At 43.3% G+C, this 26,410-nt stretch overlaps 1 protein-coding gene across 2 annotated transcripts; it reads right to left on the bottom strand.

Moving 5' to 3' along the window:
• Positions 1-6,170: 6,170 nt before the first annotated feature.
• On the bottom strand, positions 6,171-25,596 carry Cd274 (CD274 molecule). 2 transcript variants are annotated; one of them, XM_050160127.1, is made up of 7 exons: positions 25,516-25,596; positions 20,944-21,009; positions 19,643-19,978; positions 13,752-14,036; positions 11,572-11,685; positions 9,996-10,055; positions 6,171-8,940 (listed from the first exon to the last, which is right to left on the bottom strand). In XM_050160127.1, exons 2-7 carry the CDS (start codon positions 20,993-20,995, stop codon positions 8,918-8,920), a joined length of 870 nt encoding a protein of 289 aa, XP_050016084.1. In that variant the 5' UTR covers positions 20,996-21,009; positions 25,516-25,596; the 3' UTR covers positions 6,171-8,917. The 2 variants fall into 2 exon arrangements, with proteins under 2 accessions (XP_050016084.1, XP_050016093.1); XM_050160136.1 differs by lacking the exon at positions 11,572-11,685.
• Positions 25,597-26,410: the final 814 nt, after the last annotated feature.

The following is a 26,410-nucleotide window of genomic DNA, read 5'->3' as shown; positions in this document are numbered from 1 at the left end:
CAAAACCACAAGGATAGACAGTCTATCCTCTTGTGTCTGTTCTTCTTTTTTATTTATTTTATTTTTAATTATGTATATGTATGTGCTTATGTGTGAGGGTATGTGATGTGGGATTCCTCTCTCTATGCTCTGAATATGTTTTATTACTATTGGTTAATAAGCTGTTTTGGCCTATGGCAGGGCAGAATACAGTTTGGCGGGATAACTAAACTGAATGCTGGGAGAAAGAAAGTGGAGTCAGGCAGACGCTGTGTAACCACCCAAGAAGTGAGATGTGAGGAAACAAACCATGAGCCTCATGGTAAAATGTAAAATAATAGAAATCAGTTAATTTAATATATAATAGCTAGCTAGGAATATGCCTGAGCCATTGGCCAAACAGTGTTGTCATTAATATAGTTTTTGTGTGATTATTCTGGTCTGGGTGGCCGGGAGATGAAGGCACAGTCTCTGTCCTGTGTGTGCACAGGAGTGCAGATCCAAGCAGAGACCAGAAGCAGCGAATCTCCTTGAAGCTGGAGTTACAGGCGGTTGTCATCTGGCAGACATGGGTGCTATGAACCAAACTGAGGTCCTCCACATGAGCAGTACACGCTTTTAACTACTGAGTCATCTCCTTCGACTCTTATGCCTTTCATTTGTGGGCTTCATGCCAAGACTCCTGTGGATGCCTAAGGCAGTAGGTAGTACTGAGTCTTATATACATTATGTTTTCTACATATATACATATATGTAATATATATGACAAATGTTATATATAGATTATATACAAGAAAGATTAAAACTATGAGAACAGAATAATTATAATAATATGCTATAGTAAAATATAGGAATAGTTTCTCTTTCTCAAAATGTCTTATTGTAAAGTAGATCTTAGCAGCCTTGGGATATGTTTTTTTTTTTTTTTTTTTTTTTTGTCTTATTGAGTCAAGAATTTTTACACTTAAAAGGAAGCATACTATGACTTCTTGTTGATATACACTAACTTCCATCACCACCACTAAGAGGGGCTTTAGGGCCATTATTAAGTGAAATAAGGGCCACTCGGACCCAAGAACTGCAACCTTGTGACAGCTGACCTGGTGAACCAGACTACTTCTAAGTGACCCACGGGTAGTTAGCTACACAACAAGGGTTTCCCTCAGGAAATTTCATGGCCCAGTCATGACAGAGATGGACAAGTGATTATAGACTCCCATGGTTTGTTTTTGATAGTTTTCTGTCTTTTGTAGTGTTCAGCTTTTGGAGGAGGAGAGGCTATGCCCATAAACCTGAGGGCATATTTCGGCCTTCCTGTTGTTGAAGATGGACATCTAAATCATTTATGGATTCCCCAAAATGCCAGGTGGGTACAGTGCACATCCAGTGAACAGAGAAGGTAAATTATCATTTATTATGTGTCAATACCCTACTCCAGGCGGAAACCAGCTGGGTTATTATTGCGTTCTGTTTGCTTTCTGTTTGACTCAATAATAGACAGATGTGTTTAATTTGAGGTCTGAAAAGAGGGATAGTTTCCTGCTTTAAAAAAAAAGGCTTCATTGTTGTAAAACAATGAAGCATCTTTCCTAAGAACAAAATGAAACGCTGTTTATCCCAAATCAACATTCACTGAATTACCCTTAATATACTATCCAGTCTATGTTTAGCTTTGCCGAAATTCAACACTGACACAAGATACCCAAACGTTTCTAAAGAAATTGATGCCAGAATTTAAATGCACAAAGTAAAAATAAATTCCAGTTAATTTTGACATTATCCAAAGTCACTGTGTGTCAATTTAGCTCTTCGGTCGGCCACAGCTTCAGTTAGCATGTATCCTAGTTAAAGGCAGATGTAAGAGATAAACACTCTGCCGGGTGGGTGAAGAGAAGGTTCAGTTGCTAAAAGCAGGAGTTGCTTTGTAGAGGACTTGGGTTCTGTGCCCAGCACCCACATGGTGGCTCACAGCTATCCATGACTCCAGTTCCACGGGATCTGATGTCTTCTTCTGACCTCTGTGGGTACCAGGATGCACATGGGGAATTTACATGCATACAGGCAAAACATTCCTACCCATAATATACAATAAATAAAAAAACTTTTAAAAACTAACCTTAAAAATAATTTAAAACTTAAGCTACCTTTTTAAGTACTTCACAGCTTACAGAGCTTTTGGATCTTAAAATAATTTAGTAAATCACTCCCTGAAATCAACAATACCAATCAATATATAGGTTTCTTGCTGCTTGCTAATGCCAAGCAGTCTGCGCAACACTTAGACGTTAAGTGGTTAGCCCTGACTCCATTTAGCATAAGAAAACAGGTTCAGGGAAGCTAGAGGACACACCTAAGGTCAGGAGCGGCTGGGTTTTTAAGGCATTCTCCTGTTGTTCCAAAACACAGGGAGGTTTCTCGGTACAGACCCGTGCTTCCCTTTCACAGTCAGAACTAAGAGTCCTGACCAGTACAAAAAGGTTTTTGTTTTGTTTCGGTTTGGTTTTGGTTTTTTTTTGTTTGTTCATCCTTTTTTTCCCCCAGTTTTTCCCTAGATGCCTGGTTTATTAAAAGCGCTTTGAAGTCGTCAACACCTCCAGTGTCCGAGAGAGATCATTTTATTTGGTTTCGTATACATTCACATGCATAACTCAGCTCATGCTTACTAAACTGTCTGTATTCAGAAAGAAGAGATGACTGAGAGGAAAGGCCTGCTCTCTATTGGGTGCTGCGGCAGGAAGGATTTTGTTTGTTTGGTTGACAGCTACTGTTGCTGGCTTGCTTGCTTGTTTGTTTGTTTTGTTCTGTTATGGATGGGTCCTGGCATTTTCTTCAGTTTCCAGCACCGCAGCAGTTCTCACAAGGACTTTCAGCTCTGTCTATGTCGCTATCCATGAGTAACGTCTCAGAGACTTTCTCTTTTCCTTCCTCTCCGCATAACAAATGTTTGTGTCTTTTGAAGGTTGAGTACCTAATCTCAAAGCAGACAGATAAATTTGCCCAGAAGAAACCCAGATATTAAGTGAGAGGGAAAGCCTAGTCCTAGGGGATTTCAAGATTCAACAAAGGCCCCAAATTACTGATCAAAAAAGCCCCACCTCTGTTTTGCTAAAATTCACTTGCAAGAGCGTGATAAAACTCACTTCTCGGACTTCACAGACAGAAGTGAGGACCATTCCTGCACGCCGGCTGGGCTCTAGATCTCTCAATTATTTCATCCATGGGAACATAAACAATGGGCCAGTATGGTGCCTTATTCTTCTGTAATGACCCTTATCATGCAGATCCAACCCTACAGCTACATAATCAGATCCCCTAAATAAACAATCTGCTTGGGTGTCCACGGGACAGAGCCTGGGCTGGGAAGACTTGTCAAAAATAGAAAAAAATATGAAAGGAAAATGAATCGATTCAGTTGAGCTCAGGGTCACACTGAAATTCAAGTGACAGTGAATTATGCTTTTAAATTCTCTAGCTGCTGATTTTTGTATTATCCTTATATATTAACATATATATATACATATATATATATGTATATATATATATATTAGTGAATGAAAGTTTTTCTTCAAAGTGAAGGAAAGAAAGACCCTGGAAGGTAAATAATTGATCTCAGACTTTTAGATAGTAACAACTTAGTTATCTGAAATGACAATATGGTTACAACGTTCAAAAGCAGCCAGACAGTAGTGGTGTCCAGCTGGAACCCCAGCACTTGGAAGGCAGAGACAGGCGGAGCTCTGTGAGTTTGAAGCCAGCCTAGTATACAGAGTTCCAGGACAGCCAGGGATACCCACAGATACCCTGTCTTGAGAAACAAACAAACAAACAAACAAAAAGAGAGAGAGAGAGAGAGAGAGAGAGAGAGAGAGAGAGAGAGAGAGAGAGAAAGAAAGAAAGAAAGAAAACCAAAAAAAAAAAAAAAAAAAAAAAAAAAGATATGAGATAGCAGGCTTACCTCTATAGTTTAAATTTATCTACTATAGTCCCAATTTTCGACATAAGGCATTTTCTATCAAATTCTCATTCCTCCTTCTAAGCATGTGCTTCTTGCAGATACAAGCAAAATGCACATTTTTCTTTTTTCAAAGTGCAAAATTTGTATTTTCTGGACAGACACACAGAGCTCATAATGTATAGATTAAGAGCACAGATTATCTGTCCATACTTAGCACCTAGCATGCAAATGAATATTCAAAGGCTGCATATTCTATATATAATTAATATAATGCCCCAAGTGCACTATAATTTAGCATTTCTTCAATATTTTTCTTAACAACAGATCCATCTTGGAGATTGTTCTCCTATCAGTTTAAAAAGGATTCCTTCTTTGTTTTCGTAGCTGTCTACTAAAAGTATTCTATTGTTGAGCGGTACCCGCATCTGTTTGATCCGTTCCCTGTTAACAGCTGTTGGGTCGTGTTAAACGTTTGGTCATTCTGAATAAGGGTACAATGGCTAAGTTTATGTGTATGTGACCTATCACACATGGGAAGCTGTAGAAGTGGAACTTCTGGGTCATGTGCAATCTGGCAGAAACTGAAGCTTATCTACCACAGATGGTAGTACCTCCTGAACTCCCCACCATCCATGAGAGTAAGCACCAAGGTTCTTTGTCCCATTTACACCGTCTGGAAGGAGTCACTTTTCGTGCCCTCAAGGGTGGCCATGACGACTCAGCTGTCCTCTGAAAAGAACCCTAGGCCTTAGGATTCACTCTGAGTTTAAATTTGAGAGTGGTTGTTTGACAAGGAAAAGAAGTCTCATTGGCTAACGTTTTCAGGGGCTTCACAGCCCAAGCTGGCGCTGTGAAGAGGCGCTGGCAGTGGCCTCTGATAGAGTCCAAGCGTGGTGGGGTAGCATCGTGTGTCAGGAACACAGGTGAGAGCAGTGAGCAGTGTGCAAAGGGAATCGGAGAGGAAGAGATGAAAAGGGAGAGCCAGTGAAGGAAACTGAGATCTCATGAAAACAGCCGTGAATATGAACTGATCCCATCTAAACCATCCAAGAAAGAAGTCAGCTTCCTGCTGTAACCATATGGGGCTGACTCACTTTCCACAGAAAACCATTAAGGCCTCTTCAGGACCAGTCATCAGCTCTTAAAGATTCCATCCCAGCCATACCACTGCCTTGGGGACCAAGCTTCCAATTGATGACTGTCTGCGGGACAACCCAGATCCAAGTCACACTCGTCTGTTCAGAACTCACCATCTTATCTTCTGGCTGGCCCCAGGCGGCACTAAACACTCTCATATTCTAACACACGAATTAACGCTCACTAACGTTTTGAACGACTGTTTACATTGTGTCTTCAGCAAGACTGCAAGCCCCTTGAGGCCGTGGAGTGTTCTTCACAATTCCCAGTAAAATCTAATTGTGAGTCACTGAGATATTAGCAGAGGAAATGGAAGAGATTTCTGAAGCTAAATGTTACTTTGTATATCTCAACTTTGGGGTAGATTGACCCTGAGCCTGCCAAAACAGGAACTGGAGGTGGAAGGAACCATTCAGAGGAAAGACATTAATCCACTGTTGTTGGCACATGATCCGATCCTGTCATGGAGCCTTCTGCTGGTAAACCCGTTGATTGTCCAGGGACTGACATAGACAGTGGGTCGTTGTTACTATAAAGACATAGATCTTCCTCTAAAAACATCCGGAGTCTGTCATCTGTCATTAGGAACAGTTACCATGTGTTGAGAGCATCTGATTTCAAGAAATTATCCAAAGATCCAAAGCTTCTTCAAGCTGAATTGTGAGGAAGTGGCCAAGAGAGACAAGACATTCAAAGAGCCACACTTTCTCTAGTGGTGCGTGTGATGGTGTTTGTCTAAAAAGGCTGTAGACTTTCTTATGGCTCCAGAGAAGTCTTGGGTCCTAGTCCTGAACTTTGCTTAGTTCTAGGTTTCTCGCGTCCTTTTCAGAACCTGAAGACCGAGGGGCGTGCAGCTTCGTGGTGTGATGCCAGCGCGCACCTCAGCGTGCTCTCCAACCAAAGCCCCTTCACATCCCTGGTTCTGGGGATTCTGCTTTGTCCTCCTACCCCACCCCCAAATGGAAGACTTTTGACTGATAACATGCCATCTAAGCATAAAAGCTGTGTGTGTGTGGGGGGGGGGGAATAAAGACAGGGTATTCAAAGTGACTCCTTCCTACTGGAGGTTAAACTGGGAATGGTTTAAGAAACAAAAATGTTTAATAAATAAGAATAGTTTATTAAATTAATGCAATACAATGACAATTCGATGCAAAATAAAATTTACATGTAGGGCGACCCACAACACAAAGGTATAAAGTGCCGTTACAATCCAACGCCGTGAGACGGTGTTAAGATTTCAAATAAAGTGAGTAATTGGAGTCTCGCTCGACTACATATTTTCTTAAACTTCACACAAACAGAACATTGCCATGAGAATCATCCCGTGAACAGGTAACAGAAGGGTTCCCTTGGGGGTTCTGATTCATCAGTCTTAGCTCTGAGACAGAATTTCACTATGTTGCCCTGGCTGGCTTGGACTCTATGTAGACCAGGCTGGCCTCAACTCACAGAGATCTGCCTGCCTCTCCTCCCGAAGGCTGGGATTAGAGACTTGTATGCACCACCGGACCTGGCCTGTTTCTTCAGCCCTGACGTGGGACCAGACAAAGAGGACTGATAGAAAGCTCTGGGCTCTTTCTCCCCTCCTCCCCCAAGAAAACATTATCTTTGAGGCCCCTGTGGCAATGAGAGGCAGTGACCTTCAAGGGTTCAGGCAGAGCTAAGGGGCTTTTCCTGGTACAAGGGCAGGTCCAACCAGCAGGAGGAGCAAAGCTGGGATTTCCAGGGAGAACCTGTGATAAGCAAGCGGAGCATCTGTGTTTGAGAAAAGAAGCAGAGGGAAACAGCAGTGCCAACACTGGCCAGATCTGCGTCTCGCTGAGTGACAGAGAAGGCTACCGACTCCTTGGTGTTGGGTTGACTCAGTGCACCCTGGGGACTCACGGTCTCCCTTTGAGCAGACACAAAATAAACCAAACACAAACTCAGTGAGCGAGTAAGTAAGTGCTCTATAAATGGTATTTTACAGGTAGGGACAGCAGACACAGTGCCTGGACTAGGCACTATGAGAGACATCTGGAGGAATGGGAAGGAAAACCCTAGAAAGGAGGCAGGTCCCTTCTTGGATCTTTAAATAGGTTCCAGCAGCTGCATAAGGATCAGTACATTAAATAAAAAGGGTAAATATGCAAATACACAGTGAGCTACTATTTAGGAATTAAAAAAATATAGGTACTTTAACATATATTTCTACTTATTAATCATCTTTGAGAAAATATATGTGCAAAAAGCAATACCAGTTGCTTCTTGGAAGGGGCTAGCAAGGCTAGGGCAATGGAATAGAGTTTTATTTTGTCTTTGGGACCATTCTGAGTCAGCACCCTGTTGACATGTATTTGGATTGCATGTGTGTTCATGTGCATGTGTGGTGCATGTGTGTATGCATGTGTGGCACATTGTGTGTGCATGTGTGGTGTATGTGTGTGTGCATGTGTGGTGTATGTGTGTGTGTGCATGTGTGGTATATGTGTGTGTGCAGGCATCATTTCTCAGGCACTGTCTACATTATCTTTTGAGGTATCAGCTCTCATAAGCCTGGCGCTTACCAAGCAGGCTAGACTGGCTAGCCAATGAGAGTTAGGGATCTGCCTGTCTCTGCCTCCCTGGTGCTGGGATCAAACGCATGCAATATATACCCAGCTGTTTTTGTATGAGGGTTTTGGGGAACAACTTAGGGTTTTATACCTCATGAGGAAAGTGTTTTACAGCTGAGCTATCTCCCCAACCCTCAATATCATTTAAATAGAAAAATAAAAAAGAACTTTTAAGCAATGCTAGATATTACAAGGAGGATGTGAGATTGTATGAAGAAGGTAACAAATAAGACGTAAATCCAATGCTAGACAAGGAACTCAAGAGTTACTTCCAGAGTCTTTTAAATATAGACTCCTTGTTAATGAACATTGCTTAGAGTATTGAACTTAAGCATATGCATACACATATCCAACCAGTACCCTGGCTTGCATCTCTATGCTCAGGGCCAGCATGGTACACAAGGCTGTGTGAAATCAATGCTACTTAAGCAGTTTTTTAATTCATTTCTTAGCTACAAACTGAATCCTGAAAGGACAGTGGCTGAAGGACAGAAATCTGATAGCTGTTATTCTGTAGGCAAATCACTTAATTGCTCAGCTTCTTGGGCTGCGAAGTGAGTATAATAGAGGTTACCCTGAGGGTTGTTGCTATGGAGATGAAATGAGATTGTTGCATGTAGTATCAGACACTTGTAAAACTGATACTTCAATGGAACAGTTACTACCACAGAGCCTCAAGGACTGAGAATAAAGATTATTCAAGTCAAATAGCAGAAGCCCTGTTGAACCAAGCATGTGTTCTCCATGTGTCCCGCTTATACCAGTAGTCACAGAGGACACCAAGCACCTCACATATGCACATGCTTTTCTGCCTGTGGACAAGACTGTAAGCAGCAGTAGAGTTTGGTGACTGTATGTTAGCATCTATTATGTCTTTAGAACGCATCAGGCACAGCCACGCTCCCACACCAAGCATACACAAACTCAAAATAAATAGGAACACTCATACTTCCACACTTGTGACTCTCCGACGCCCATCCAGGCACCGAGTGGAGGGAAAGGGCACTTCTGCAAGGGCCAGATGTTGAGCCAGGGGTTCTCAGCCCACTTTCCCAAGATGATTAACGGGTAAGCTTGCTTGTTGGTGTCTCCTGCAGAAATGTCGTTTGTCCCCAGGCTCGCCTTTTTCTCCCTTCTCTTGTCTTCCCTGGTTCCATTTCGAGTCCTTGGACCCACATCCCAAGGGCCCCCTCATTCGCAGACCACAGACTGCCAATCCCGCCTCGAAGACCAGAGGTTTCCTTGCTGCTTACGTCTCCTCGAACTGTGTATCTGGAGGGAGAGGGACAATAGCAGAGGGATCTCACGGGGGCAGGGAGTATGCGGGAAAATGCATGAAGACGTGCAAGACAAACAAGTTGGATTTTGCTAGATCACATGATAAGGTTGCAATAAGACAGAGACAAATCTGGCAACACTTGCATATGCTGACGGATGACTAAACACCCTTGTTTGTCCGGGACTGCCCTGGTTTTTGAAATGGAAAACCTGCTGGACTGAGAAACCCTCAAGCTGAGCAAGCTAGGCTGGTTCCTTGGGTAACTCAGCAGCATGAATGGTAGTGCACAGGAGGGAACCTGCTCCGGTCTGCTCAAGTTCATGAGCCAGCTTTAATCCTGCCTGGGCTCCGTGGTACCCTTGGGTTCTAACCACAGTACAGCGAATTAGAAAACTTGATAGAGCTTATTTAAAAATTTAGGGCAGTGAGGGTTTCCTATTCCTATAAACATAGACATTAGCAGCAGAATGAAGTGGAGGCCATAGGATGGGAATGAAAGTGCATGGCGAGGCTGAGTGTTCCTGCCACCTTATTTTATGTTCTCATATTTATAAGAGTGCTTGAGGGCACGTGATGAAATGAAATCCATATCCCACACATGAACGAGTTAACAGCTGACCGCCCAGCAGAACCATTGGTTTAGTTACACATTCATCTGACTCAGCACTCTCTCTGGTTGCAGGGCTACCAAGGTATCAGCCGCTTAGACAAAAGCGCCCCTCCCCTCCTGCTCCCAACTCTTTGCAGCCCTGGGCTGAGTTTTACTATACAGGACCATCCCAGAATTCTCTCAGTTGTGGGAGTTGTGAGGCAGAGGAATCCTCGGTCCTCACAAACAGGCTCCTTTGGAAGGAGGGGAGGTCAGGACTAGTGGATTTCTTTTGTTATAATAGCCTTTTCCTCTTCCTGTTTATGTTGTTTGCCATGTGGTTCAGGAGGCTTGCAACTCACTGTCCTCCTGCCTCAGCCTACAGAGCGCTGCAACCGCAGCCCTGCAGGACCAAACTGCATTGTCCTCCCGTTTACCCAACCCTTCTGTCAAACTCACCGGTTTGGTTTTTTGACTTTGTGTCTTCGAAGCCACATTTCTCCACATCTAGAGTTTTCACTGAATGAGAAAAAAAAAAAAAGAAATCGATCTTAATTCCGTAGAGCACAACACTATGACCCACAGTGACTCAAGTTTCAACTCAAGGTTTTTATAAGGCACTACTCAATCTTAATCACCGGACTTCTAGTCCACAAGCTTCCTTATTCCAGGTACAAAACCCCAAAGCTAATTATTCAACAACTTAGGACACATTCTCTCTCTCTCTCTCTCTCTCTCTCTCTCTCTCTCTCTCTCTCCCTCCCTCCCTTCCACCCTCTCTGTTCTCTTTCTCTCTCTCTAGAGTTGTCTATTTTGTTTCCCGTCCTACCCTCAGAGCTGGCCAACATCCTGAACTACTCTATTACCTACTGATTCTCTACCACACTCATTCTCCATCAGTCCTTTCCAGACTCAGTTCAGCAACAACCGCTTCCTTGCGCAAGCCCAAGTCTAGTCCTAGTCCGGATGTGTCACTGAAACCTACTGTCACATCTTGGCCACTCTCTTGGTTCTGGTCAGGGTCTGTACTTTGGACTCAGCTGGTTGCTACCCCCTCAGTTATATGGCTTTCCGCATACACTCATCCTCCAAAGGATTAAAGGGGAATTCCTCTCAGAAGACTGAAGTTCATTTCCACATTTTAGTTCCCTATTTGGCTTCAGGCAAGTCCATACATCACTGGCTCTCTGGGTATACACTTCAAAGCACTGGGGAAAAGTTTTCTCTAAGTCATCTTACAAGGGGATGTCATTATTTGAATGCACTCATTTTCCTAGATTTAAATCATTCTTATGGGTAAATGCTGAAATCAATATATGAAAATTACTTAAAACACTCTGTCATATTGATTCCAGAAAGTTTGCAAAAAAAAAAAAAATGCTTTGTGGTAAAGATAGCAGTTTTAGACAGAAATGTTTCCCTACTTAGGGTACCCAGGACCCAGCTGGATGGGATGTTGCAAGGAATTCAACTTGAATTCAATGAGACCAGTGGGCACAATGGTCTTTCAAAGTCTGTGGTTATTCACTTGTTAAAAAGGAGCCGTACAGCTGTCTTCTTCAGCCTCCACCGCCACCTGTCCTACACCTCGGCCCTGCACTGCACACAGCTCTACTGTGAACTACTGAACAGTGGACGCCGCAGTGCTGCCTCCAAAGCTAAGTCTTTTAGCTTCCCTAAACCCCTGTCCAACTCACACCCCTCCAAAATACAACACGGTCCAACGGCACACTCCCAGGTAGGAGATGCAGCGGAACAGCTACGTGAGCAGGGCTGAAGGAAGACATGGCTCACCGGAGTGACAGCTCAAACTTACTTTTTCTAACTGAAAGTGAAAGGCACAACCTTCAAGGTCAAGTGTTTCCCAGGAAGGCTCTGCTAGCCTGTTGGGTCAGGCAGCTCCCTGTGGTACGGGGCTGCCCTTATCAAGTTAGAGTAGGTGCTGTCTCTGACACTGCCTAATCAATATCGTGGTAAGAAGACCTTCGCGGACTTTCTCCAGGCAGCACAGAAACCACAGCAGTGAAGGAAATACCTTGTTTTCTTAGGCAGAAGAAGGCTAGGACTAGGACTGCAACAAAGGACAGTAGAAATGATCCCACAAGTACCCATCGAGTCCTCTTATTTGGGAGAAATTCTGCAGGTGGTTCTGGAAAACAGAATTGAAAGATGCCGACTAAAGATAAGGTTTTGCTTGCAAGGAAATAGTCAGGAGAATGGTCATTCCTGAAATCTAGTTTGGCTTTAGGGTAATCTTACTTACTAAAAGTCAATGGCCAGTCAGGGCTTGCGCACGTGAAACAGACTGAACACTTCTCCCTCAAATGGCTTTGAAACCTCCAAGACTGAATTCTACCACTGCGGATTGACTTTGAAACCTCCAAAGGTTTCAGCCTATCAAACAGAAATGCTAGGGGATGTCTTGTGTGGCTATCTGTGACATGTTTAGCATAGGGCCACAGAAAGTGACTGTAATATTAAATGGGGACCTCGGTGAAGTAAGTTCCTTGTGCACTCTGTAATATAGGCACTAACAGCCAACATGGCATGGAAAGCCCACTCTAGAAAATGGGAGACCACTGGGCACTGTTAAGCAGCTTCCGCCTCCCACACCTGTGGTGGTGATCACGGACCAATGTGTGTTTTTAGTCCTTCATGTTTGAAACTCTCTTGACATTCTAGTCATTGGCTTCTCATGCCAGGGTCTCTGTCTGAAGTTTTGGGAAAGGTAGGTCCCAGGGCACAAGGATGCTTTGGGATTGCCAACTCCCATCTCTTGTTGTAAATCAGTTTCTGTTTGTCCCCACTATGAATCAACTGAGATCCACAATACTTAACTACACGGTTTATAAAGCCTGTTCACAAATGTTGTATTTGCATTTCAAAGTAACAGATGTTAAACCTACCAACTGTTTCTTATAAAACCAAACAAACCCAAGTTACAGGCAAATAGACAGAGGGGCTAAGTAAGTTACTCCAGGATGCCCCACAAATAAATTGCCATCAAATAGCGTTTTGTTGTTTTATTGTGATGATGTTCGCTTGTTTTGTTTCTGAAGCAGTCTCTTGTAATCCATGCTGGCTTTGAAGATGACCTTGAACTTCTGAGCCTCTCGCCTCTGCCACCCAAGTGTTTGGATTACAGGTGAGCCCTACATCACCAGGCTTCTCTGGTATTGGGTGTCAGCTCTTTGTGGATGCCAGGCAAGTACCTTCCCAACAGAGCTACATCTCCAGCCTCATAAAACAGCATCGAATGGTAGGAACCCAGTAACACAGCTTTTACGAGAGCGCCCAATTCAGTTAGGCCGTCTTCCTGGTTTTCTACACGTGTTTGCTCTGTCTGGTTCCAAGTCCATCCTGGGCTGAATTTTCATATTGGTTGACTTTTCTGTGTAGTTTTATTTCTTTTTTCCTAAACTTTCTAGAGCACTACTGCTGGTGGACATTGGAGAGGAGATGAAGCAGAAGCAACTCTCCTCAGAACTCCCTGGATTTAAGTTCTCCTAACGCTCTGAGCCTCTCACCTGGCTGTCCCCCGTCCCGTCTATTTCTGTAAGGTAACAAGCTTAAAAAATAGCTGAACTTATCTACAGCTCATTTTGTCTCTACGATAACCTTGGCAGGTGAATTACAACCATTACAGGGCACGTGACCCACACAGAAATGTAGTAGGTTGTCAAAAGACAACAGGCTCGTGTTCTACGCACAAGGCAGACTTCCTGGAGTTGAAACATCGGAGCAACCGAGGGGGAAAGGATCCTTCATCCTAAGACTAAGACGAAAGGACAAAGCATTTGTTTCCTACTACAGAAGCCCTGGAGAGAAGAGAGCAGCTCCAGTATGATAACGTTTTGATTCCTGAAGCATAACTTGAGTCCTTATCTCATGCCCCCACGGTGCCCCAGCTGCGACAGTGTTTCCTACATTGCAGCTGTCCCCCTGTTCTCCTGGAGCACGGTGACTTTTGTCCTATTCATCTGCGAACACTCAATGCCTAACATACAGTTTGCCATGGGCGAACGCTCAATAAACACTTGCTGAATGTTTTTTTTTTTTAAGTAGGACTATAGCTAGCGTGCAAGAAAATGAGGAAATAGCATACATTTAATAAACCTAAGTGCTGTTTATCCACGCACTCGGTCAGCTGGCACTGGGTGATTATGACGGACAACTGTCATGCGAGGGGACAAGGGACAGAATTAGGCAGTTTACCTGGGATGATCAACTCAGCTGTGTAGTTTTCCCCTGACTGTAGTCTCCAAAACGTGCAGTAGAAAACATCGTTAGCCGTTGCGTTGATCCTCAGCGTGCTGGTCATGTTGAAAAGCTTCTCTTCTGTCTGGGAAGCGGTGACAGTGGTCTTGCCACTCAGGGATTGGTTGTCACTGTTGGTCCAGATGACTTCAGCTTTTGGGTAGCCCTCAGCCTGACATGTTAGTTCGTACTCGGACGTGGCTGGATCCATGAAAATTCTGTGGTTGATTTTGTGGTACGGGGCTAGGTCATAAGCAAAAAGAGGTCAAGGCTCTCTCCCATCGCAGGTGCTATCTGCTTACAAATACTATCAACTTGGGCCAGTTCTTGGGGAACTATGTCGCCAGCTCAGCTCAGGGAGTGCGTGCTAGTCTGCCTCAGGTTTTCTGTTCAAATCTGGGCCACATTTGGGCTTAAGGAACAATCACATTGCAGGAATAATCGCACCGGCGAGCTTATTGGGCTCAAACTAAATGTCTCAAATAAATAAAGTAAATTATCATCTTGAAACCAAAGGCCTTTCTATCTAAATATAAATTATATCTATTAAATCAATAATCATTATTCTGCCCTCAATTCTTTAATGAGCCATTTAGCGCCGAGGAGAGAGACTTTATTACCTACTCCCAGCCAAAGACATAATAAGAGTGTTGCAACATATTTTCACAGAAATCTGACACAGAGCAGCTAGTATAAAGCAAACTGAAATAATGACATGATGCTTTGTTGCCCTTAGTTCAAGAAAATGACCACCAATAAAATAGGCACAATTATGATTTCAAAACACAAAAGGGCTTTTATGGACACTTGAGCCCTTAGTCTTGTATTTGTCATATTTAAGAACAATTAAAAATAAAACTACTGATTATACCTTATTAAATAGGCACTTGGTGAAATAATGTCACCACAATAGAGTCTATCCCACATTGCACAAGATTTAATTTTTCTGGGAATTAAAGGTTTACATTTGAAATCACTGTCAATGATAAAGCATTTGGAGTGAAATAGTTGCTTTCTATTCTCACTTTTCCGGGGCCTTCGTTGAAGGAGAGCCTGGTGAACCGAAGAGCTGACTCGTCCACACTGATTCAACCCCCACAGCTTTCATGTCTAAGATGGGCACATGCATGAAGACGCAACATTAAAATGTAAGAACTTCTACTTATGTGTTTGCTATAGTGCCTGTTAAATTATGTATGCCTCATAAGCCTTGATGGCAGTCACTGTACGTCACTGTCGGCCACAGGAAGAAAGAGGGTTACTGTGGATTTTTCAAATTCTCCTTTTTTTTGTTTGTTTGGTTTTGAGAAAGAGTTTCTTTCATTTTTTTTGTTTTTGTTTTTGTTTTTCGAGACAGGGTTTCTCTGTGTAACAGCCCTAGCTGTCCTGAAACTAGCTCTGGTAGACCAGGCTGGCCTTGAACTTACAGATTTGCTTGCCTCTGCTAGAATTAAAGGCGTGCGCCACCACCGCCTGGCTGAGAGTTTCACGTGTAGCGAAAGAGAAGGCTCTACCTCCTGAGTGCAGGAATTACAGGCAAGCGTGTGCCACCACATCGGGTTTTAAACTAGAACTCCATGACTGGCAGGCAAGCACTCTACCAGCTGAACTACAGACCCATTCCCCGTGTCTACTTTTAACTGAATTAACCTTTTTTTTTTTTTAATGAGCTCGTTCAAAAGTCTCCTTATAGAAACAGAGGCTTGAAGATAAGACTAACAATTCCACACAAAGCAAAACAAAATGTCAGAAGTGACTTCATCATCCACTTTCTGAAGTTAAAAACAAATACTGAGTAGGATACGATAAAGCATTGGCTAAAATAAGCTTCAAGATGATTGAGACCATCTCCATTTGTTAATGGTGAATTTCATCATAATATACACTGATGCTGTCACGACTGGCAAGACATTACACATATTGTTTATTCCAATTATTTCGCCTTTGGGATTTTGTCTATTTTTGTCCATTTCAAGAACAGATCATGTGTTAGGTGGAGCCAACTATATGAAATCAATGACAGTTATCTTCTTTTGATCTTCAAAATGGCAATTTCGTATGATATAAACTATGTGTTGGTGCCAATTTTATATTTTATAATTACATGCAAGTTTGTGGCGCTTTACAGAAAGGCTAGATGAGCAAGTTTTGTTTTGTTTGTTTTGAAAACTCTGGCTCAGATCTAGAACACTCTGCTACCTAGTTGGCTGATCAAGACCAAGCAGAGTTCAGTTTAGTTTAAAGTCATTGCTCAGCCTGATGCACACTCCAGCGGCCCAAAGCTAGGCAGCAAAGCACAGCTAGTTAAGGGCACAGATTTCAGAAACGAGCTAGTTAGGTTTAGGACCGGCTTTATCATTTTAGATGCATTACTTCTTTGGCTACATATCATTGAATCTAAGATGCCATCCATTGAAAGACACATTCAGATTTGAAAGATAGTAAGAAGGAAAAGACCCAGAATGGCCATGATCAAGGGTCTCCTCCACAGCGTCGTGTTAAAGATTAGATGAATTCATATGAGCAAAAAGCCCAGGATCATGGCCTAACATGTATTAGGAGTTGCCTAAGCATTGTGCAACTGCTCCTGTTACCACCAGCCAGACGAGGAGGACCAGGAACACAGTGTTCCTCCCCTTTTTATCACTTCTTCAGTGGGTCTTCAGAAAGTTCTTACAGCTCTTGGCAAACAGTCGTGGCAATCAGTTTTCCCATATTCAAGTCTGTTCAGAGGACGAACATCTTAAACTAATGGTTTTTGAAACAACCATTCCTTCCTTCAACAAATATTCTTCTCTTTTCTTGTTGCACAGGAACGTCATCATATGCCAAGGCGTAGGGGCCCAACAATGAATAAAACAGACCCAACCCCTGCCCCTCCGGTTTGTGTTCCAGACGAAGGAAAGAAAGAATAAACATGAGATTCTGAGACATACTAGATAGAGATAGATGACACAGAAAAGATTTAAACAGGACTTGGGGATCTGGTGGGCCTTAATCATCTATCCATATGATTAAAATGTTTCCTACAGCCGCTCAATATCATTTAAGGTCCCAGAAACATTAAATGAACATTTCAATTTTTTATGATATTAATTTCAGTGATTAAAGCTAAGGATTTCAATTGAAAGCCAGATACCTGGGGGGTCTTCTGTAACCTTTCGAAAGTATAATAGCACCCGAAGAGATCATGGCAATTGAGTTAATACAAAACTACAGCCTTTCACGTTTCAGTTTTGAAATGCTTCACCTTTAAAATCCCAGGGTGAGTGCCCACCCTCCCAGGGAGCTTTATTGCCACACACTTGCAGTAATGGGAAGAGAAAAAGGGCAGCAGCATTACTGTGAAATCATTTGCATGGGAGATGACTCAGGAGTTCTACTTCCTCTGCATGCAAAGCTCCTACGTGCCAGCCACCAAGGTGCTAGAGATGGAACCCAGGGTTCCACACAGACTGGGCAAGTATTCTACCGCTGAGCTGTGTCCTATGTCCTCAGTCCTGTTCCTATTCTTAATCTTGTTTGTTTGTTTGTTTGTTTGAGAAAGGGTCTTGTTAAAGTTGCTCAGGCTAACCTTGAACATTATATGTGTGTGTGTGTGTGTGTGTGTGTGTGTGTGTCTGTGTGTGTGTGTCTGTGTGTCTGTGTATCCCAGACAAGGAGTATATATCCCATACACACACACACACACACACACACACACACACACATATCCCAGACAAGGCCCTATTTTGCCCTACTTTGTGATTCTCCTGTCTCAGCCTCTCAAATAGCTGGATTTGAGCCCAGACACTCACCAAAGCCACAAAGCCCAGGTTCAAATTCCTTGGTCTAGCTCATCTAAGCTCCCAAACCACTGGCTGCAAATGACAAGATGAGATGGGAGTAGAACGCCAAGGTAGCGATGTCTAAGAGAAAATGAAACGTTGACACAAGCAGACCTTCAAGTCTGCTTGGTCATCAGCTTTGCCCCACCAAATCTCCCTCCACGGAGAAGTCATCAGCCAGAAGGTTGCCTTTTGCATCAGAGACATTGTGGAGCGGATGATCTAGAAGACAGTCATCCTCGCCACAAAGTCAGCTACTCCCAACGAGTCACAGGAGACGTCTGGACACAGAGACTTAAACTCTATGCTTCCTTCTTCCTGACTGCTAGGATTGGTCTTTCCCCTTACTTCAGGTTCAGCAACCTTGACTGATCATGAACTTCAGGCTTCATAATGCCTTTAAATGCCTTGGAACAAAATAGACACCTCATATTTGCTGATGAGCTAACACGCGCTCAAGATATGAACAACCACATCCCTTCATTCATGGATGTCACAAAAGACAATGACAATAAAGACAAGTGATATTTTTATAACAATGGTAGCTTCAAGAGATCCAGCATCAGAGACCCATTCATATGCCATCAGTTGGACACATTACCCTAACTTCTACATAACGTTTTAGATAATAGTTATCTTGATGCCTTAGAAGAAGTGTGAACTTTTCCAGTTTTTTTCATAATACTGACCTTCACACTAGTTTAGGAATAAAAGGATTACAGGAGATTACCTAATTCTAGTCAAATATTTAACAGCTTATTATGAAAACCAAAAGAGGCAGGCAGATTGTCTCAAGCATATGCCTGGGGAAGAGAGAGTTCAGCTCACTGTCAATCAGGGAGAAGTTTTGGCAGACCACGGAAGGGGGTTCCAAACTGAAGGGACGCCGCTTTGGGAAGTATATGAAGCGAGGAGCCTTGGGGAAATTCTGGTCCTGGCAGGCCTTTGGATTGCCTGTGTGAACGCTTGGGAGGGGTGCAACTCTCAGTTCTATGAAACCCAACAGCGAAAGCAGGGGTGGTTAGTAAGGTAATTTCCTTCCCTTAGCTAGTTCCAACCCAGAGCCTTGAACTCTAGTGACCTGCTGATATTTTCTGGGAGTCCTTTTCCAGGAACTTATACCAGTAGTGCCTCCTCGGTGTACTCCCAAGTGACCCTGACACAAACCCTGGAGACGAGCGTGGCTTGTACCATCTCTGTGGAAGAATGGCTTCTTCTATACTTAACATCATCGGTTTTCATCCTTCATAGATGAACCTTGTCTTTTTGAATGTGAATCTTACAGCAGGCTACGTGTGTGTATGTGTGTGTGTGTGTGTGTGTGTTTGTGTATGTATGTATGTATATTGGATTTTATATGGAAATACTCAAGGGAAGGAAAATGTGCTAAGCCTGATAGAATTTGTTTATTTGTTTATTTATTTATTTATTTATTTTGGTTTTTTCGAGACAGGGTTTCTCTGTGGCTTTTGGAGCCTGTCCTGGAACTTAGCTCTGTAGACCAGGCTGGTCTCGAACTCACAGAGATCCACCTGCCTCTGCCTCCCAAGTGCTGGGATTAAAGGCGTGCGCCACCAGCACCAGGCGCCTGATAGAATTAAAAAAAAAAAAAAAATTATTCTATAAAAAGGTTCTGGAGGGATACACAAATAGCATATGCCCGCCATGGATGATGGTACTGAAGGGAGGAAGGACATTTTTATGATTCTATTCCTTTCCATGATATCCAAATTATTTCTAAGTGTATATACTGCATTTACAATAATAAGAGGCAAACACCTGGCACTTAGCCTTTGAAAGCTCACAGTGCTGCCGAGCAGGGCTGTGCATTATCTGGTACTGGATCTCAAGTTACTGTCAGACACGAGACGCTAGGAGTATTCATTGGCGGAGATTATGAATGAATTAGTCAACCAATGAATGGACGAACAGGCTGCTATTGTTCTGTGAAAAGTAGGTGTGGACTTCCAACAATGAAAAGCAAACGGAGGTCAAGACTTCCTTATCCGGAGGAACTCTTACCGTGGACTTTGAGTGTGATCCGCTTGTAGTCCGCGCCGCCATAGCTGATCATGCAACAGTAAACCCCGGCGTCCCGCAGCTTCACGTCCGTGATGTGAAGCCCCGCGTTTCCCTTTAAAATCTGTTCCTTTGGCAACGAGGCTCTCTCCCTGAAGCTGCTGTCTTGCCGGTCTGTCTTTCCATCTACGAACTGGATAACTTGTTGGTCGTCCTTCTCCCAGTAGACAACTAAGGCGGGCAGGTCCAGCTTGTGTTCTACCGGGAATCTGCATTCAATCGTGACATTGCTGCCGTATTCTACCACGTACAGGTCCTTGGGAGCCGTGATGGTGAAGGCTGAAAAGAAAGCGGACCGGCCTTCAGAAGACAGAAAAGTCCTCCAAACACATTTGGAAAATGGGTAAAAGGTTACAATCATTTTATTTGTTGAATTGCATGAACACTAAAATTCTTCTTTAAAACATCTTCACTGGGAAGAGCACAAGCAACTTAGATAGCATATTCCCAGCCTTGTTTATAAGAAATCAATAAATACAAATATCTTACCAGTGGGCCATTTCCCAGGGATCTTTAGGAGTTGTCCATGGGAAATGGACAATCTTTCTGTTTTGTAGTAACTCTATTTTTATATTCACCACCCTCCTGCAGGTCTTTGTAATTTTTTTAAAATTTTTTATGTTTGCTTTTGTTTGTTTCCAGTGCTGGGATATGGAATTCAGAGTTTGATCATGCTGGACAAGAGTTCCACTACTAAATTCTACCTACAGCTCCTGTATTTTCCTTCATCTTTTACAATGATACAAGTAACTTGTTTACGAAGAAGGAAAACTAGAGTGTGCTTTTAATAAGTAAGATACACTCCCTTAAATTATTTTGAGGACTTGAGTGATCGCCCAGCAAGTAAGCTACCTGCTATGCAACATAAGGACCCGAGTTCATCCCAAAACCTATGTTAAAAGCCAGCTACAACAGAATGTACCCGCCATCTTAATTTCAGTTCTCCTATAGTGGGGTGGGAGGTAGAGACAGGAGAATCCCCAGGAGGTTTGGGGCCAGCTGCCTGCAGTACTAGGCAATGAACAACAAATAAGAGAACTTGTCTCAAACAAGGTAGAAGATGAGGCCCAACACTCAGGGTTGCCCTTTGACCTCCACATGTGTGCCTAGCAAATGCATGTGTGCATTCACCCCCCCCCCACCACACACACTTCATATGCATACACACCCAAAGTACTTCAATTTTTAACTCAAGGTTACAATACCAAAAATACAGAACCCACTGAAAAGATTTGGAGACTTACCTCTTAGCAAGTGACAGCAGACTGTGAATGTAGCGATGGTAAATATCCTCATGCTTCTGGAATTATCTAGAAATGGGAGACACAGAAGGAGTACTGCTTAACTCAAATAGCCAAACAGTGTGCCATCAGAGGAAGACCTGTCCTGCTCATATAGAAATAACCTCCAGGAGCCAGGATGGGACGCACAGATAAGCCAGCCGGAACCAAGTACACTCTGTGGAGTGTGGAGACAGCTGCAAAGCTGAAAGGTTGGGACTTTCCTTTCCTAACTCAAGGCTCTATGGAACCAAGTGAGGAGAAATTGGTCTGGTGAGGCGAACATCTTCACATTGAGTTATAAGCCCTCCAAGGCGATAATGTACATTCAAAATAAGCCAAGGGAAAAATACCTCCCCAACCCCTCCCACTGCACCACCTTTTCAACACTGAGAATTATCTGTAAAGCTTCAGAGCAAAGAAAATCTGATTTTCACTTTCACTTTTCAATGCTTAAATTGAATTTGAAATCTTAAAATCTTTAAATCTCCCCTCTGCCTCTTACCTACTCCAAATTATAATACTTCTTCCCAATAAAGAGAGAAAGTATACCAATAACAGGAGTGGGAAGGGAGGAGAATTTGATTTGGCCCGTTTACTAAGGTCTGGACGCCTCAGGACCACTCTCTGATGTAGCTGTCCAGATCCTGATCTCTATTCTGCTGACATTTTTCTAATTCACTCAGGAAACACTGAATATCTCTTCTTGAGTCTGGCACTGTTTGGGGCACTGAGGATCAGTGAGCAAGAAACAAAAGGCATTCTTCCTTGGAATTGATGTCCAAAAAGGGTGGCCAAAGACAGTTAGTACTACACCCCAGCCAATCTATTCGTTAACATCTCTCTTCTGTGTTACTCATGTCTACAACTTTCATAGGAAAGTCAGTCCTCCTTCCTAGCGTCTCCTTGGCCTTTGTGTCTACACACAATCTATTGACAGCCATATAAAGCGGAAGACAGGGGCTGTGGGCATTCACTCTCTGCAACTCAGTAAGAAAACTATACATGGGTTGGGAGGAAAATAAACAAGAGCCCCACATAATTCAGAGAATAATAAATACAGACATAGGAAAGGACACTCTTTCTAAGAAAGTATATTCAAGATTTATGATAACATTTTTGACCTTTTGCTCTTCCAAAATTATAGCTTCCTTATAGTTAGTGTTAGTGAAATACAGGTAGACAGGATTTCTGGACTTTCATTGCTAAGGATGTGAAACTCTTTGTACGGCTTTTTAAAGACCTGTGTGGTAATCTCTGTTAAAACTTTAACTGTGTATGTCATATGATCTCTTTTTCCCTGACTTAGAAATCCACTGTAGGAAAACAAATAAACACAGATAAAGCAGGGATGGCAGGGCTAACAACAGCCCCAGACTTGAAACATCCCATGCAGCGTCAAGGCGAATAAACCTGTATGTACTCCGAAGACTATGAGAGGCAGAATTTACAACATGCACAGGGAATGAGTTTGCAAAGTCATAGGAAGGAACTTGGAGGGCGGTGCATAATGCAAAAATATACTTGTGGTTTAAAGAAACCCTCAAGCCCTTCTGAAGATACTGCCTGACCATGATTATCTGCAGTGCAACGTTTTATAGGGAACACAGGTAAGTTCTCACCCGTTTGCAATTTTAAAGGAAGAAAGACAGAAAAGGAGAGATGGAACCACGAGTGGTTTCTTTGTCTTTCACGTGTGCACCCAACTTTCAAATGAGCGAATAAACGGATGCTTTACTTTTATTGTTAGAACAAAATGAATGATTTCACCACCAAACTCCCGAGTGTTTGGCGGATGAAGTGATGGAACGGCAAGGACCCTGGAAATGGAGTCTAGACATCTTCACTGAGGTGAAGTGACCACATCAGTTTATTTTAATGCTCTGCCGTTGTTACAGAAACAACCGTGCGTCCATCACATACACTCCCTTCAGGGAGCATTCGGTAATATTGGCTAACAGATTTGGTTGCCCAAGTTTGCTTGGGAAGGAGGAGAGCCGCTTCTGATGTGATGATAGAGAGGCCCGAAGGCTGCCAAGACCTCTCCCAAGACACAGGACAGCACCTGACAGCAGAAACAGAGCTGGCCCGCAGAGCCACTGGTGCAAGATGGAGAAACTGTGGCCACTCTGAGCGTGTCTGTAGATAGATTCCTTTCCACTTTTTCCCCTACAATGAGACAGCTCTTCTCTACATGTTTAAGATTTATTCATGTCATGTGTAGGGATGTTTTGCCTGCTTGTATGTATGCGTACCACATGTGTGCCCGGTGCCCACAGAAACCAAAAGAGGGCATCAGATTCCCTGGAGTGGGAGTTACAGAGGGCTGTGGGTCCCCCAAGAAGAGCAGAAAGTGCTTGAAAGCCCTGAGCCATCTTTCTAGTCCCAGTTCTTCTATACATTTACTAGCCATTTGAAAGTGTAAAATTGTTAAAAAAAAAAAAAAGTGTAAGATTGTGACATAATTTCTGTAAGTCTTGTATCTAATGGGCCTTAATATTTAACTCCTTTATTGCTAGGTGTTGGGTTTTTTTTTTTGGTCCTTTTTTTTTTTTTCAAAATCATAAGTATTTGTTTATTTAGCCAATGTTTGGTGAGTACCTATTGTGTGCCAGGTCTAAGGTTAGGCCTGGAAGATAGATTTCCCTAACGAGAATTGCTGGTCAAAGGAGAAAGCACTTTCCCAATTCTTGACACATTCTGAAAATTGGTCCCATTGCATCTTCCCACCGTGCCGACATTATTTTTTATTTACTTTTTTTCTAATTCAATTCTTGGAAAATGCAGCTTGAATTTTTTTTTGAAGAAATGTTTAGTTCATGATAATTACTTGATCAATTATTTTGTCTCTTAAGGTTATAGGCGTCTTATTGACTATTATAAACCCTTGAGGTTAGAAAAGGGCAGGATGTAACAGCAGCTGAGAGGCTGAGGCAGGAGGATCTTGAGTTTGAGGTCAGCCTGAGCTACATAGTGAGACACTGTCTTTAAAAAAAAAAAGGAGGGGGGAACATTTATCAGAAGAGCAAAATAGAATGATTCGTTATCCTCTTGCTAACACTGGGCACATATTTCAAATCTTTCTCTCAGGTCATCTGCCCAAGGAGATGAGACAGGATGACGTACCAAAGGACGCTGAGCTGGGTCTGATACTCACCTAATTCAGTACCATACCCTCCCTTCCCTGGCTCTCAGAGCACAGCTGTCAGCTGTTGGTAGAGGGAGGGGAAAAGAGGAAGCCCAGGGACCACGTGAATAAACGTGGTCTTGACCTCTGAGCCTGCACCTCTTAGTTGGTCTAAGAGGACAGGATCTTCTTCTTCCTTGGGCAAGAAACTGTACTGTTTTCTGAATTCCCAGCCGAGAGCAGAGACCGGGCACCAAAGTATGAACAGTGGAAGAAATGACAGCTCATTCAAGATGAGGAAATAAGTTTGTCCCCGGGAAGTCCAGAAGAGCACCCTGGAGCACAGCTTCTCTGTCTTCCCACAGAAGGCGGGAGGGGAGCAGCCGCAAGCTTCCTTTCTCACAAGTAAGAGTGAAGATTTACCCCACGTTTCGAACTCTATCAAATGATCCTAAAGCCTGAACTCCTTCCCTCTCACTACCGCCTTCAGGACTGTAACTGCTGCCACGACCTCCTGTCTGTGCTGTTCAGCTGGAAAAGGCTACTATTTTCAGAGTATAAAGTTCTTCCTAAATACTGCCAGTCACTGCCATTGTCAGCTGCATATACTTTCTGGAACGCATCTTGTTTATTTTTTCCATATAAAGGTCTTTCAGATAGCCAGACATAACTAGGTAGCTTTAAGAGTTTATCTAAAGGAAATGCCCAGCTATGTTCCAGGCAACCGCACATAGTGATGACCAGGGAATGACTAAGCTAGCAACCTGCTATAAATAACCTGAGCATCTATCCGTGGGAGAGCGGTGCCCTTAATTATCCAGCCCAATGGAATACAGCAATTAAAAAAAAAAACTGGCTATTTAATTCATAGGAAAGCATCCACAATCATTTGTTCAGATTAAAAATAAGTAAGATAGAACACCGTACTTTCGATAACCCCAAGCTAAACCTTGATATAGCCAAGGTCAATGTGTCTAAGAAATGTCTGGGCATTGTTTTAAGTTCTTCTGCTCCTCTTCCAAGACTCCTTTAGGTCCTCTGGGCAGATAGAGTAAAAATCTTAGGCTCCAGCGTCCTGGATCTTGGCAGAGGAAGGGACCTCAGGAGATGCTTCAAGTGGGACGACTTACCTAGTCATTCCTAATGAACCATTAAAGCCGCGCTAGGACAACTCTTCTGACCCAGCTACCTACCCCAAGACCGGATTCATAAACACACACAGTAACGCTAACGGTGCCTTATCACCAGACAGATTCTGAGATCTTAGCCGTGCAGGGCTCTGCTGCCTATTAACCCATCGTGTTTCCCTGTTGCCTTCTTCTCTCTCCATCCTCAAAGGGTCTAGGAGTCTGGCTCTAAAGTGCCCTGCAAGCCGCGGTCTCGGGAATCGGCGTGAAGACGCTCCCTACCTGTAGGCGGGGAAACAGGCGGCGACCTGCAGGTGCAGTGTGACTTGTGTGGCCAGACGCTAGCTAGTCCCCCGACCTTATAGCGCAGGCCCGCCCACTCTGGGCGGGAACCCTGAGCACCTCCGCCCCGAAACCGAAATTCCCAGCCTCACGCAAAAAACCTGTCCCTTTGGAATTCCTGCTGAAGGCTTCAGGGTCAACTTGGGGGATAAGATACTGAATTTATAGAAAAACGAACTAGGGTCCGGCGTGGTGACGCACGCCTTAAATCTCAGTACTCGGGAGACAGAGGCAGATGGATCTCTATGAATTGGAGGTCGGCTTGGTCTACACAGCGAGCTCCAGGACAACCAGGGCTACAATAGTGAGACCGTGTCGTGAGAAAGAAAAAAAAAACAAACAAACAAACAAACAAAACTATTTTTTTAAAAAAAACGAAACTAAAAGTGAAAGTGAAACTTGCCTTCGCTTTCTTGTAAATCAGGTTTCCTAAAAGAACCGGTTCTGAATCAACAACTCTGAGCTCTTATTTAAGTGGCCGCAAGGGAAGGGTAGGGATTGGAGGAGGGGAGGGTGCCTGTGACTCAGAGATCCACCTTAGGTTGTCTTTCTCTACACCTCCCCACCTTGCTCTTTGAGAGAGGGTCTCTTTGACCCAACTTCGCGTTTGCAGCTGACTAGACTCAGCGGCCAGTGTGCTCCAGGGATCCCCGCTCCTTCCCACCCCCATACCATCTCACTCCGGGGTTCAGTCTCTTATCTGTGGGTGCTGGGGGACCCGACTTTAAATCTTCAGTTCTTGGGCAGTAGGCGCTTTAAAAACAAAACATCTCGAGTCATAAGATCTCAGACTTCAATTTTATCTTCAAAATCCAAATACCTTAACTACTGTCCT

The sequence above is a fragment of the Alexandromys fortis genome, unplaced genomic scaffold (genome assembly GCF_014885135.2).
Source record: "Alexandromys fortis isolate MF-2015 unplaced genomic scaffold, M_Fortis_MF-2015_v1.1 scaffold_10, whole genome shotgun sequence".
NCBI lineage: Eukaryota > Metazoa > Chordata > Mammalia > Rodentia > Cricetidae > Alexandromys > Alexandromys fortis.
The sequence above is the reverse complement of the archived record's forward strand: the minus strand, read 5'-3'. Positions and strand labels throughout refer to the sequence as shown.